Here is an 11,827-nt window from a genome sequence, read left to right as displayed (position 1 = left end):
ACTCTAATAAATAAAAACTCCAACTTTAGTAATTCCTCTTGTATCCATAATGAAATATATATCTTTTTAATTTATTCCAGTAATTCCAGAAAATAAAATAGGGGAAAGATTTTCATCAATGAATGATGAAAAAAAAATCATTATTTTCAATCCTAAATTTTATTCAATAAATTTGTAGTTTGTCCCACTTGGGTGGCTCAATTCATTTACTTCTATAATGATTTCAAGTTTTTTTTTGGACTTATTTCAACTCAGACTTTAAATTTAACATTTTTCTTTTCTGTGTCTCTTGAAGTCATACTGTATATATTGTTTATTATAATGATATTTTTTTTCTCTCACTATAGTGCAAGAAACAGACTTTGATTGTCTAAAGCATTTTTTTTTTGTCATTTTAATCCTTATGAGTGTGATCTATATAAAAACTAAATGCTAGTTCAGATCCCTCCCACAATTCCAGAACAAAACACGATCAACCCTAAACAAAATATATCCAATAAAACCATCTTGATGGATACCCTTTTCTTCACTCCATGCGCAAACTTGGAATATTCTTTCGATCACTCTTCTATGTTCCCATCACATCATCACCAATCTCTTCTTTCCTCTTATGAAAATGGCTCCATGAAAATGCTTCTTCATTCCTGTGAAACACTATCTGAACCTCGTTATGAGGAGAAACATGAGGTTTCCTACAGAGGGGTTCGAAAGCGGGGACGTGGCAACTTCGCGGCGGAGATAAGGGACTCTACGAGTAACGGGGCGAGGGTTTGGTTGGGAACCTTCGACACTGCCGAGGATGCTGCTTTGGCTTACGACCAAGCTGCAATAACAACGCGTGGCGACAAAGCTGTTCTCAATTTCCCTCCTCAACTCGTTCTGCAATCGCTGCACAACATGGACTTCAGGTTCCAGAGAGGGCTCTCTCCCATTCTGGAACTGAAGAAGAGAAACTTCGTGAAGAGGAGGGTGGAGTGCAGGAAGATGAGAAGAAAGAATCACAGGCATATAGGAGTGGAAAATATTGTGGTTTTGGAAGATCTGGGAGCAGATTATTTGGAAGAGCTTCTCACACTCACTGAACATTAATTCCAGCTTTGGTAGTTTTTTTTAAAAACCCTAGTAAGCAAGAAAAAAATAACTAAAGGAGCTGATAATAGTGGGTTACTTTCTCTCTCTTTTTTTTGTTAAAAATGTGCTTTGCAATATGCATATTTTGTTTAACAGCTATATCTTTAAAAAATGACATGTAATGTTTGGTGCAATTCGTATAACAGAGCTTTTATAACAGTAATGTATTTTTTTAGTACACCTTGTTTAGTTCTACATAATTTTTGCTATTGCTTTTGGTTTTTTTAAGAAAAAATCTCCTGTCTCACTTTAACTCTTCTTTCCTCACTTTCTCTCCTTTCAAATTTCCTTTCTCTCCTTCTCCTATCTTAGGATAAATTATCTTAAAATTTGTCATCCATTTAGGTGAAGTTAGTTGAAAAAAGTAAACATTTTAATTTTTGTTATGTTTATATTTTGGTTTGAATCTCTAAATTTGAAATGATTTTCTTACTTGATTTGGAAGTTACTTTAAAACAAAAAATTACATGTAAAGAAAATTATTTATGATTTTAATATAATTTTAGGATAAATTATATTTAAATGTGAAGGTTACTTGGTAAGAATATGTTGATTTTTATGAAAAAATTATGTTTGATTTGAAAATAATTTAAATGTTTAAAATTAAGTAAGAATGTTATATATTTCTTTTAATAGATTATTGTTTTAGAATGTTTTGAATCTGGTATTCTTATTAAATTGATATAGTGATTAATTATTATGATTTTTTTAACTATTTAGATTAGTGTGTGCACGTGTATGTGTGTGCGTGTGGGTGGGTGTGCGTGTGTGCGTAGATGGTAGTAAAAATCCTAGTCGCAAACTACTTAGTGATCACTTTTTTCATCAGTCGCAAAATTGCAAACAAAAATGTAGGTCACTATTTTGGCCGTAGAAGGTTTGGTCACCCAATTTTAGGAGACTAATTCAACAACCAAAAATTGATAAAAAAAATTGATCACTAAAGCAGTTGATATAGAGTTAAATTTAATAATTAAAATTAAATATTTTTTAGTGATTAATTTAGAATTATTATTATTATTATTATTATTATTAATTTTTTTGTTATTATTATTATTTTTAATGTTATTATTAATATTATTAAGAGCAATGATACTTTGACACCTCTTGCTCCAAATTACACCTTTTTAATTGACAAAAATACCCTTTCACATCACATAACCTTTATAATATGGAAGATGTAATTTGGAGCAATGCAAAAGTAGGTGTCAAATAATATTTTTCCTATTATTAATGTTAATAATGTCTCACACAAAATTCAATCCAAGCCCTTTGACTAGAGATGAAACTTATAGCCGCTACACTAAAGAATTTTTGTGATCATACTATGGCTATTATTTTTATTTATTTATTATTTATTATTATTATTTAAATTAAAATTATATTTTTGCTATATTAATAATAATCAAAACAATAATCTAAATAATAAAAATAATCATAAAAATAAAAATAATTATAATACTAATAAATTAATTATAATTATAATAATAAAATAATTATAATTTGATCGTTAATTTGTAGTGATGTATTTGTATTTAACGATCAATTAGATTTAAGTCGCTATGTTAGTGTAAATTAGTGAAGAAGATCATATTCAATCGTTAATTTGTAGTCATGAATTTGTACTTAGCGACCAATTGGATTTCAGTCACTAAACTAATGTAAAATAGTGACAGAAATTGAATTCAGTCGAGGGTTGGTAGGAATTTAGCGATCAAAAACAAAATTGGTCGCTAGTTTATAAACATATATTTATATTTAGCGACCAATTTAATTTCATTCGTTAAATCAGTAGAACTTAGCGACATAAATCAAATTTGGTCGCTAATTTATAGTGATATATTTATATTAAGCAAACAATTTGATTTTGATTGCTAAATCGATGCATATTAGCTACGGAACCCAAATTGGTATCTATTTTCCACTAATTTAGTGATCAAAACGAAATCTATCGCTTTTTCGATCACAATTTGCGACCAATTTATTTCTATCGCTAAAATCGATCACTAAATTATCTTAGAGTTTATGGTTTATGGTTTATAGTTTAGAGTTGAATTGAAATGAGTAAATGTGATATTTGAGAAAATTGTGGTTGTATTGATAATTTTGAGTTTGTTTAAAAGTTGTATTTGTTAAAATGATTTTGAGTTAAAATTTTGAAAACATATTTAGTTTTGCTAGATGAAGTTGATTTTATGATATTTTCGCTTAAGTAAAAGATTTTTGTTCAAGCGAAATATAGCAAAAACTCAACATTTGCTTTCGGCTTATTTTCACTCAAATGAAAGATTTTTTTTCTCAAGCAAAAGTAGAGTGCAACTTAACCCTTGCTTTCGACTAGATTTGCTCAAATAAAGAAATTTTTACTCAATCGAAGACAAGTTTTCCTCAAGGGAAAATATTTTCGCTCGAACTAAAATATATTTTTTTTTCCTTTTTCTCTTTTATGTGAATGTTAATTATAAAAGTAAATAGAATATTAATTTATATATTTAATTGATTTTGTGATTTTGTTTAAATAAGTTATGTTGTATGAAAATTGTTCTTGCCGATTGACTCAGTCGCCGTTGACTTCGAAGGAAAATGGTGGTTCCTCCTATTTCCGGTGGTTTCTCCTCTCTCCTTGGGTGATCGAGAGTGGCTCCGTTGAAACAGAGAGGGCCCTACTTGTTGATTGCACTCCGACGATTAAGTCAGTACTGGGCTAAGAAACAATAAGTATGTAAAGCAGTTTCAGTCTTAGAAACGACGTACCTTTCTAGGGTTCTTACCACCCTTTTTATAGGTTGTATCTAGTTCAACTTCTCTGTCCCACGAGGATCTTTCCTTAAGTGGAATTAGGGTTATTTGCAAGGCATCACGTTGCGTGTTGCACAAGCTTAGCGCAGCCGTCGCACAAGACTTTCCCCTTATGGAGTGAAAAATCTTAACAGTATGGCCGCCAGGGTACCAACTCATGCACCAGCGCTGCGGGGCCATCTGTTCTTTAGGTGCCTTAATTATTCACATTCCATGCATGCAGTCCTTTCCTGGAAACCCTAACCCTTATGGTCCTTAGCGCCTCCAGAGAATACTTACTTGTGCTAGACCTGAACATAATATACACACCACATGCATGAACCCTCCCGTGATTTAGGTCTTTCTTATATCCGGATGATAACTTATTATTACTTTTGGGGCCCAATTACGTGGCCCATCAACGCGACTAAACTACCAAGGTCCGATGTCAACGTCTAATGTCGATCTTTGATGTCGATGTCTAAGGTCTGGCCAGTACACAAGCCCCCTAGGCTCGAGTTGTAACTTGTTTCAGTGAAGAGGCTAAGTGATCACCCACGACAACCTTTGTGGTGAACGAGTGACATGACGTGCACAGTGCGCTGAGGTGACATTTCACCATACTCTTTCACCAGCGTACACGTGGCAAAATCAATGGTCGAGGCTCGTTGTCGCTTGCGCTTCTCTTATACCTTAAACCCCTCGATCCTTACACTCTTTTCACTGTTCCATTACTTCTCTTGGGCATTTTTTTCGAAACCTTTCTTTTCTCAGAACGCTCTGTCTTCCTTCCTTACTCACTTCTACTCCTCGAAGCACAACCACTCCAAGGTAAGCTCTTTATTTCATCATCGCCTTTGTTTTATAATTTTGATGCTCTTGGTATGCTTTAATTGTTTTAGGACTGTTTAGGTTTTCCAAATTTTATGATCATTGTTCTTCGTTTTCTTGCTCCTCTGTTTTTCTTTCTGAAGGGCACACATTTCTTTCTCTAAACCTTTGCATTTTTCTTCTTTTTCCTTCTTCTTTTTTAGCTTCTTTTCTTAAGATGGCTCAAACGAACCCAAACCCAACTCCTCCTTCCCCTGATTACTAATCCCGATACCGCTGGGCACCCAGCAACGTCTTAGAGGAAACTTCTAGTTTTACCTCTTTCGAGAGCATAGCGAAGTATAGGAAGAACTAGGACTGCCATAAATCCTGCGTTTTTGGGAAGGAGCATGACAGGTTCGTGAAGGTCGTGCCTTGTGGGGTAGGGGAGCCTGTATGCTGCGACGAGTCATCGGACCCGGAGGGGCCCTTCTGCTTCATCTACTCTACAGTCTTTCGAAAGCTTTCCCTTTGCCTACCCTTTACTCCCTTCGAGCAGGCTCTTCTCACCGAGGTTAACGTAGCCCCCGCCCAACTGCACCCCAACAACTGCGCGTTCGATAGGGCGTTCTCAACCCTTTGTGACCATTTTTGCCACCCACCCTCTGTGGACGTGTTCTTATATTTCTTCGAGGCCAAGACCCGGGGAAGAAGCAGTGGATGAACTTCAATGGGGTCGTTGGGAGAGTGCTATTGACCCTCTTCCAGCAGTCGTATAAGGGCTTCAAAGGAAAGTTCTTCAAAATACGTTGCAGCAAGTCAGACCTCACCCTCTTTGATGGAAGAGGCCCAAGCACAAGCCCACATGCAAGTCCACCAAAGGGTAGATTTGGGCCAACAACTAGATTTATGGCCAAGAGGATCCAAGAAGACTAGAATGCTGCTACTGATTGCAGAGAAACGTTCTTATACATGTTCAAATGCCATAAACTCTAGTGTATAGTAGACTTTAATTTCTTGTCAAAATTAGCATAGGAACTTTATTTGTAATTTTTCTTAGAATTAATTTTGGCACCTAAAACACCAACCTAGGTAAACTTAGAGTTTCTAAAAACCTGTAAATTTACCAAGGCCGGTCTAGAATGCCCATGGAGGGTGTGAGCATAAAAACTAGACACACCCCTCCCCATGTGCTCATTTAGGCGCCACTTTTGGGAGGGAATTCAATTGAATTTCCCTGCACTTTCTTTTGAATTTCCAGCCCTCTAAACACTATTGATAAGAGGGCTTGGCTCATGTATTTGCAAGATTAATATAATAGTGAATTGCTTCCAAATTTGAGCCAATATCACTACTTGTCAAAAACCTCCCAAGGTTAGACTATTGATCTTCAATTCTCACCTTACCAAAGAGAGATGACCTCACCACTCTCATTTCATACCTAGCATGCACCTCCAAGGCCACCACACCTCCTAAAAGGGCCTTGTCCGTAGACTTCCATTAAGCTTCCACAAAGATCGCCAACAATCCTCCAAGCATGAAGGCACTTTTCCATCACTCTTGGATGGGTTTCCCCTTTATTGGATGAAGAAACCTGGGCTCAAGAAACCCAGAAGCCTCGAGGACTTACCCATGCGAGAATGAGAGGTGTGCGCTTTCTTTTCAAACTTAAGAGCATTGTTTAGCACTGTCGAGCTGTTCAAGCTTGAGTACAACCCTAAGGCTCTTAAGGGCTATATTGGTACCCTCTCTACCCTGTTTCTGCTTATGTTTCACTTTGCTTGTGTGTATTAATGGTTTAAATCCTTATGTTCTTTCTTCTTCTTGTGCAGGCATGGTACTTAACTCCGAAAAGAGGAGGCAATTGGCTGTTGTGGCGACTTGACTTAAGGCTGCCCCAGGCCCCTCTGCTCCTTGCCCTTTTGCCCCAACCCCCGCAGGACAAAGGCTAAAAGGGGTGGCTAAGGTCGTTGAGGTTGCTGCTTCTAAAGATGAGGACATCTGCTCAGACCTCATCTTCAAGAGGAAACGCAAGGCTGGCGTAGTTGTTCCTGCGCCCTCGGGCTCAGACGGTTGTGCTCGTTCCTACAGGGAGCACCCTCTCAATGCCTCTTCCCCCCGTGACATCGTGGTGCATGAGGGTAGGGGGAGAGTGCTTCAGGGGGCGACCGTGGTGAGCCCCTTGTTGATCGGCCTGCCTTCCTTTAGCGGGCGTTGGAGTCCTTCCAAACCCAGGAGAGACTAGGGAACTTGGAGGATGATCCTCTGTTGGATCATATCTTGAGGCACCTTGGGGAGACTCTGGTTGGATCTAGCCTTCTTCTGTCCAAGATGCAGAAGCTGAAGGAAGTTGCTAGCCAGCACGCCCTCCAAATCAAAGAACTTACGCGTCGTGAGACTGACAGGATCTTGGAGATGGCGGAGCTTTGCAAGTCTGATCAAGAGACTAAGAAGCTCTTGTTCGAGAAGTCCTAAGAGACTCTGAGGATCTATGCCAGGAACACTGACCTTCGGACTGAAGTGGATGGCTTGGCAGAGAAGCTTGGTAGCAGGGATGCGGAGGTGGCCCAGCTGAAGGAGGAATCAACTCAACTGAAGGGGAAATCAATCCAACAGAGCAATTGGCCAGGCTGAAGCAAGAGTTGGTTCGCAAGGATGAACACTTCCTTCAGACCAAGGATGAACTCACGCGGGATGTCGTGGAGTCATACACAACAGGGTTTGAGGATGCCATGACCCAGGTTGCCTGTGTGCATCCTAGGGTGGATCTTTCCCAAACTAGGCTGACAAAGAGAATCACTGATGGGCAGTTGGTAGACACCGAGTAGCGGTGATTCTCCTTTGTATTTATTTTGTAGCCTAACAAACAGTTGTGCCTTTGTATATATATATATCTTTTTTTATTATTTCTAAAGTCTTTTCTTCTTTCGATTTGTCTCTTGTGTTTGTTGTTAGCTATCTTGCTTGTCTTGGATTAACCTTGCTAACAACGCCTTAATGATTATTCGTACCTAAGTAACACGCTCCTTTACCAACCTGCTTGATCTTATCCCTTTTTTGATCTTTAACGCATTGAGGTAAAGGTGATGTTTGCTCGAACTCTAACTATCCTCATCTTTGGCATACAAAGATAAGGAAGAGGTTTACTCGTTGTTCTCAACTTGGCATATAAGGATGAGGGAGATGTCTTGTTTCAAACCATGCTACTCTCGATCTGGGCGTGTAAAGGCCAGGGAGAGGTTCGCTTCACTAATCTCGACCTTGTCATATAGAGGCAAGGGAGATATTTAATTGGGAACCATATTGTTCTCGACCTTGACTTACAAGACAAGGGAGAGGTTCACTTTACTGGTTTCGACCTTGCCGTATAGAGGCAAGGGAGGTTTTTAACTGGGAACCATATTGTTCTCGACCTTGACTTACAAGACAAGGGAGAGGTTCACTTTACTAATCTCGACCTTGCCGTATAAAGGCAAGGGAGATATTTAACTGGGAACCATACTGTTCTCGACCTTGACTTACAAGACAAGGGAGAGGTTCACTTTACTGGTCTCGACCTTGCCGTATAGAGGCAAGGGAGGTTTTTAATTAGGAACCATATTGTTCTCGACCTTGACTTACAAGACAAGGGAAAGGTTCACTTTACTGGTCTCGACCTTGCCGTATAGAGGCAAGGGAGGTTTTTAACTGGGAACCATACTGTTCTCGACCTTGATTTACAAGACAAGGGAGAGGTTCACTAGCTGCATTGTACAACACACTTGCAAATATATCTTTTTAACTGAATTTTTATTGGGTGACATCATTAAAAAACTCTGATAAAGGGGAAAAAATGTCCCCTTAACTGTGTACAATGATATAATTAACTGAAATAAAACTTTAGATTAGCTTCGTTCCAAGTTCGAGGAATTGTCCCACCTTCGAAGGTCTCGAGCTTGTACGCCCCGTTCCCAAGTGCCTCTATCACACGGAATGAACCAGTCCAATTGGGAGATTACTTGTTCTCTAGTTGGTAGGGGGCCTTTCGCATTACCAAGTCAGCGACCTAGAACTGCCGAGGTCTCAACTTGGAGTTGTACTTGTACTCCACCCTTCTCTTCAAGGCTTCAACCTTGATGCGTGCTTCCTCCCTGAGTTCATCCAGTAGATCTAGGTTCACCTTTCTCTCTTTGTTGGATTCTTCTGCCACGAAGTTCTGGAAGCATGGTGAACTCTCCTGAATTTCTACAGGGATCATCGCGTCCGAATCATACACCAAACTAAAAGGTGTTTCCTTGGTGGTGGACTAGGGAGTGGTGTGGTAGGCCCACACAATTATAGGAACCTCTTATGCCCAAGTTCCCTTGGCTTTTTTCACTCTTCTCTTCAGACCCCTGAGCCCATTTGTTTGGGGGTGCTCGACTAATGCAAACATCTACTTTATTCCAAGCTTTATGCACTACTTGCCCAACTGTTGGCTTGCAAACTAGGTGCCATTATTGGACACCAAGCGTTTTAGGATTCCAAAACGGCATACTATGTTCTTTCATACAAAGTGTTGGATCTTGTGAGTTGTGATTTGGGAAACTGGCTCGGCCTCTATCCACTTTGTAAAGTACTCAATGGCAACCACAAAATACTTCATATGTCGCACTACTAGAGGGAATGGTCCCATAATGTCAATCCACCAAGTATGAAATGGCCATGGGCTGTGGATCGATCGTAACTCCTCCAGGGGCGCATTATGTCAGTCAGCATGCCGTTGGCACTGCTTGCACCGTTGTGCATACCTCGTGCAATCTTCTCTCATGGTTAGCCAGTAGTACCCTGTGTGGATGGCTTTTGATGAGAGAGCTCGACCGCCGATGTGACTCCCACATATCCCTTCTTGGAGCTTTGTCATGATGTGTGTGCATTGTTCACCACTTACACAAGCCAAGATAGGATGAGTATATCCATGTCCGAACAAATTCCCATCCACAAGGGTATACCTGCTCGAATTCTTTTTGGCTACTCTGGCCTTTGTGGGCTCCAGCGGGAGTATCCCATCAACCAAGTAGCGTCTGTAGGGTGTCATCCAGGTTTCTCCTTTTTCAACTAGGAAAACGTGAAATGACTCTTCCCTTGATAAGTTGTATGCGCTTATTCTTGGTGTTTCCAACGTTTCTTGGGTCAGCGACCGGTGACTTCTCTTAACGCCTTCCGAGGTGCTCACTTGCTGAACTTCTGTTATGCGACTTGTAGTGGTTCGAGGTGTCCTTAGGGTCTCCTGTATGATTGCCCTTTGTCTTCCCCCTTGCATGTACTAGCGAGCTTAGCTAACAAGTCAGCTCAGACATTCTGTTATCTGGGAACGTGTACTAGCTCGAACATCGCGAAAGTCTCTTTTAGGATCTTGACATACTCTAGGTATGCGACCATCTGAGGGTCCTTGGCTTGGTATTCTCCCGTAGCCTGCCCCATTACTAACAGGGAATCACTCTTTGCCAGCAAACTCTTAACACCCATCTTTTTGGCTAGTAACATTCCTGCTATTAAGGCCTCATACTCAGCTTGGTTGTTACTAGCCTTGAAGACAAACTGTAGGGCCTGCTCGATTAGCAACCCATTTGGTCCTTCCAGAATGACGCCAGGCCCACTACCATGTTGGTTAGAGGACCCATATGAAATCTGCTTCCTCTTGGTGTGTGGTTGCTGAGGAGAGCTCTACTACGAAGTCAGCATAAACCTGGCCTTTGATAGGTCCTCTTGGTTCTTACTGCACATCGAACTCTGATAGCTCAACCGCACAACACACCATTCGACGTATCACATTGGGCTTCTGTAAGACCTTGCGGATAGGGAGGTTTGTCATTACTATTACGGTGAAACTTTGGATGTAGTGGCGAAGCCTTCCCGCTGAAAACACTACTGCCAGGGCTTCCTTTTCTATGGCTTGGTATCTCACCTCAGGCCCTTGCAAAACTTTGCTAATATATATTTGCTTATGCACATGATCCTGTTCCTGGACGAGGACCGAACTGATCGCCCGATCTGTGATGGCGAAGTACAAACGAAGCGGGGTACCTACCTTCGGCTTGCATAGTACTGGGGGGTTGGCTAGGTATTCCTTCAACTTGAGAAACGACTCCTCACATTCCTTGGTCCATACGAACTTGTTGTTCCTCTTCAAGCACTGGAAATAAGGGTGCCCCTTGTCCCCTCCTGCCGATACAAATCGGGACAACGCGATCATTCGCCCCGTCAGCTGTTGCACTTCTTTCACTGAGATCAGACTCATCATAGTTATAATCGCAGCACACTTCTCGAGGTTTGCCTCTATCCCACGTTCAGTGAGTAGGAACGCTAAGAACTTTCCTGCCTCTACCCCCAAACACATATTTTTCGGGGTTTAGCTTCAATCTGTACTTGGCAATGTGTTGATCCTTCACCTGGGAGGTGACCACCTTGTCATCCACATACGCCTGGACGTTTCGTCCTATCATGGGCACGAGCACTCTATCCATCAATCTTTGATAGGTTGCACCTGCATTCTTGAGCCCAAAATGCATCACCTTATAGCAGTAACAGGAGAGCTTTGTCATGAATGGCATTTTCCAGAGAAAGCATCCAGGAAGCTAAGAAGTTTATAGCCTGACGCGCTGTCCACTAAGGCGTCGATGCTGGGTAGTGGGTACGAGTCCTTCGGGCAAGCTTTGTTCAAATCTGTGTAGTCGACACACATTCTCCACTTACCATTGACCTTTTTGACCAATATTACATTGGCTAGCCATTCGGGATACTGGATCTCCCTTATGTGGCCAACATCCAACAATTTCTTGGTCTCCTGCCTGATGACCAGTCGCCTCTCTTCGTTAAATTTTCTTCTACTCTAGCGCACTAGTCGAACCTGAGGGTCCATGGTGAGACGATGACACAAGAAATTTGGATCGATGTCAGGCATGTCTGAGGCAGTCCATGCGAAGGTGTCCAGGTGTCGCGCTATGACCTCGGCAATTTGGTCCTGTGCCTCCTGGCTCAAGGATATTCCAAGCTTGAACTTCCTTCCCCCCAATCTCCCTTTCTAGCACCTCCCCCGCTGGTTCGGGACAATCTTCTCGGGCGACCTCTACTCAGGTAACCCCTTCTC

General features: G+C 40.9%; 1 protein-coding gene across 1 annotated transcript; it reads left to right on the top strand.

Annotated features, from left to right (window-relative positions):
• The first annotated feature begins 624 nt into the window (after positions 1-624).
• LOC137817368 (ethylene-response factor C3) lies at positions 625-1,089 on the top strand. Its single transcript, XM_068620653.2, has one exon. The coding sequence runs from the start codon at positions 625-627 to the stop codon at positions 1,087-1,089; it is 465 nt and encodes a 154-aa protein (XP_068476754.1).
• The last annotated feature ends 10,738 nt before the right edge of the window (positions 1,090-11,827 follow it).

The sequence above is a fragment of the Phaseolus vulgaris genome, chromosome 7, assembly GCF_051622355.1.
Source record: "Phaseolus vulgaris cultivar YP4 chromosome 7, ASM5162235v1, whole genome shotgun sequence".
NCBI classification, from domain to species: domain Eukaryota; kingdom Viridiplantae; phylum Streptophyta; class Magnoliopsida; order Fabales; family Fabaceae; genus Phaseolus; species Phaseolus vulgaris.
Note: the sequence above shows the minus strand (reverse complement) of the source record. Positions and strands in the feature narration are given on the sequence as shown.